We start from the raw sequence: 1,708 nt of genomic DNA on the forward strand, positions 1-1,708 counted from the left end.
GCAGCAGCAGCAGCAGCAGCAGCAGCAGCAGCAAGGGCGTGTCTGTGTGCTTCTTGTAGCCGTGCGTGGTGTCTTTGCAGCCACTGCAGCAGATCGAGGGGACAGAGCCGCAGCAGCAGCTCAGCTAAATCCTCTCTTATTCTTTTTATTTTCCTGCTGCTGCATGTAACAGCAACACCACCTGCTGCTGCTGCTGCTGCTGCCCACTCAAAGCGAGAACCAACCCCTGACAAACTCGCACGCAGATCAGCTGCTGCTGCTGATCCTGCTGCTGCTGCTGCTGCTGTTGCTGCTGCTGAAGATGCTGTTGAAGCATCGTCCAGCGGCGCGCAGCTGCCTTTGCTGCTGCTGCTGCCTTTGCTGCTGCCTTTGCTGCTGCTGCTGCTGCTGGTGTTTTCGGTGCAAGGTTGCGCTGTGTGTGTGTCTGACGGCTGCTTATCGCTGCACCCTTGCTGCTGCTGCTGCTGCTGCTGCAGCTGCTGCTCTTCTTCTTCCTCCTCCTCTTTCTCCTCCTGCTGCTGCTGCTGCTGCAGCAGCCGTGCTGCTGCAACAACAGCTTTTGCTGCGTCAGTGATCTCCTGCTGCTGCTGCAGATAGAAGTCGAAGCAAAAGTCCAAGGGCCCCTCGCCGTTATTAACAGCCAACGCGCTGCCGCTAAACTGCTGCAGCAGCAGCAGCAGCCAGTCGCTGCTGCTCGTGCTCAGAGAGGTACCCAGCAGCAAAGCAACAGGGGCCGCACCTGGCACCCAAACCTTGCTCCTGCTGCTGCTGCTGCTGTTGCTGCTGCTGTTGCTGCTGCTGCTGTTGCTGCTGCTGGCGCCTCTAGAGGCAGAAGAAGTGGCAGGCCCGTCGCGAACATCACCAACGTAATCAACAGCAGCAGCAGCAGCAGCAGCAGCATCGAGTTCAGCTGCTGCTGCTGCTGCTGCTTTGGGGGATGGCAGCAGCCAGTCCTGGGGGGAGCGACAGAAGCTGCAGATACACCTGGCACCTCCGCTGCACGTGAGGTGCGCAGCAGCACCAGCGCAGCAGCATTTGCTGCTGCTGCTGCTGCTGCTGCAGCTACCGCTGTCGCTACTGCGGCTGCTGCATGTGCAGCAGTCTGTCAGAGCCTCCTGCTGCTGCTGNNTGCTGCTGTTCCTGCTGCTGCTGCTGCTGCAGCATGATGCTGCAGCAAGCCACGCAGCAGCTGAGCCTGGAAGGGCTGCACGCGCTGCTGCTGGTTTTGCTGCAGCAGCAAGTGGCTGGGGTCATAGAGGCCTTGAGCAGCAGCTGCTGCAACAGCAGCAGCAGCAGCAGCACCGCTGCTACCGGAGGCAGCAGCAGCAGCAGCAGCAAGCAGCAAAGCTCTAACAAACCCCTCAGCAGCAAATGCTCGGTGGGGAGAAAAAATAAATTCATCGAAGAGAAGACAAAGAGGGAGACAGACGCTGCCGCAGCACGGACACAGCGGGCACATATTTCCTGCTGCTGCTGCTGCTGCTGCTGCTGCTGTTTCTGCTGCTGCTGCTGCTGGCCCTGAAGCAGCAGCAGCAGCAGCAGCAGCAGCAGCAAAAGGAGAAGGTACAAGACGCACCTCCCCCTTGTTCGCTGCTGCCCACAAAACCTGAGAGTGGTGAAGCGCTGCGTCAAATGCAAAGGGACATACAGCACTCTGCTGCTGCTGCTGCTGCTGCTGCTGCTGCAGTAGCTGCTGCTGCTGCTGCTG

General features: G+C 59.6%; 1 protein-coding gene across 1 annotated transcript; it reads right to left on the minus strand.

The window, feature by feature from the left end:
• Positions 1-207: 207 nt before the first annotated feature.
• On the minus strand, positions 208-859 carry EMH_0096000 (uncharacterized protein; the record flags this gene model as incomplete). The annotated part of the gene is made up of 3 exons (XM_013502315.1): positions 208-226; positions 430-654; positions 753-859. 3 exons carry the CDS (start codon positions 857-859, stop codon positions 208-210), a joined length of 351 nt encoding a protein of 116 aa, XP_013357769.1.
• Positions 860-1,708: the final 849 nt, after the last annotated feature.

The sequence above is a fragment of the Eimeria mitis genome, genomic scaffold (genome assembly GCF_000499745.2).
Source record: "Eimeria mitis Houghton genomic scaffold, Emh_scaff8843, whole genome shotgun sequence".
NCBI lineage: Eukaryota > Apicomplexa > Conoidasida > Eucoccidiorida > Eimeriidae > Eimeria > Eimeria mitis.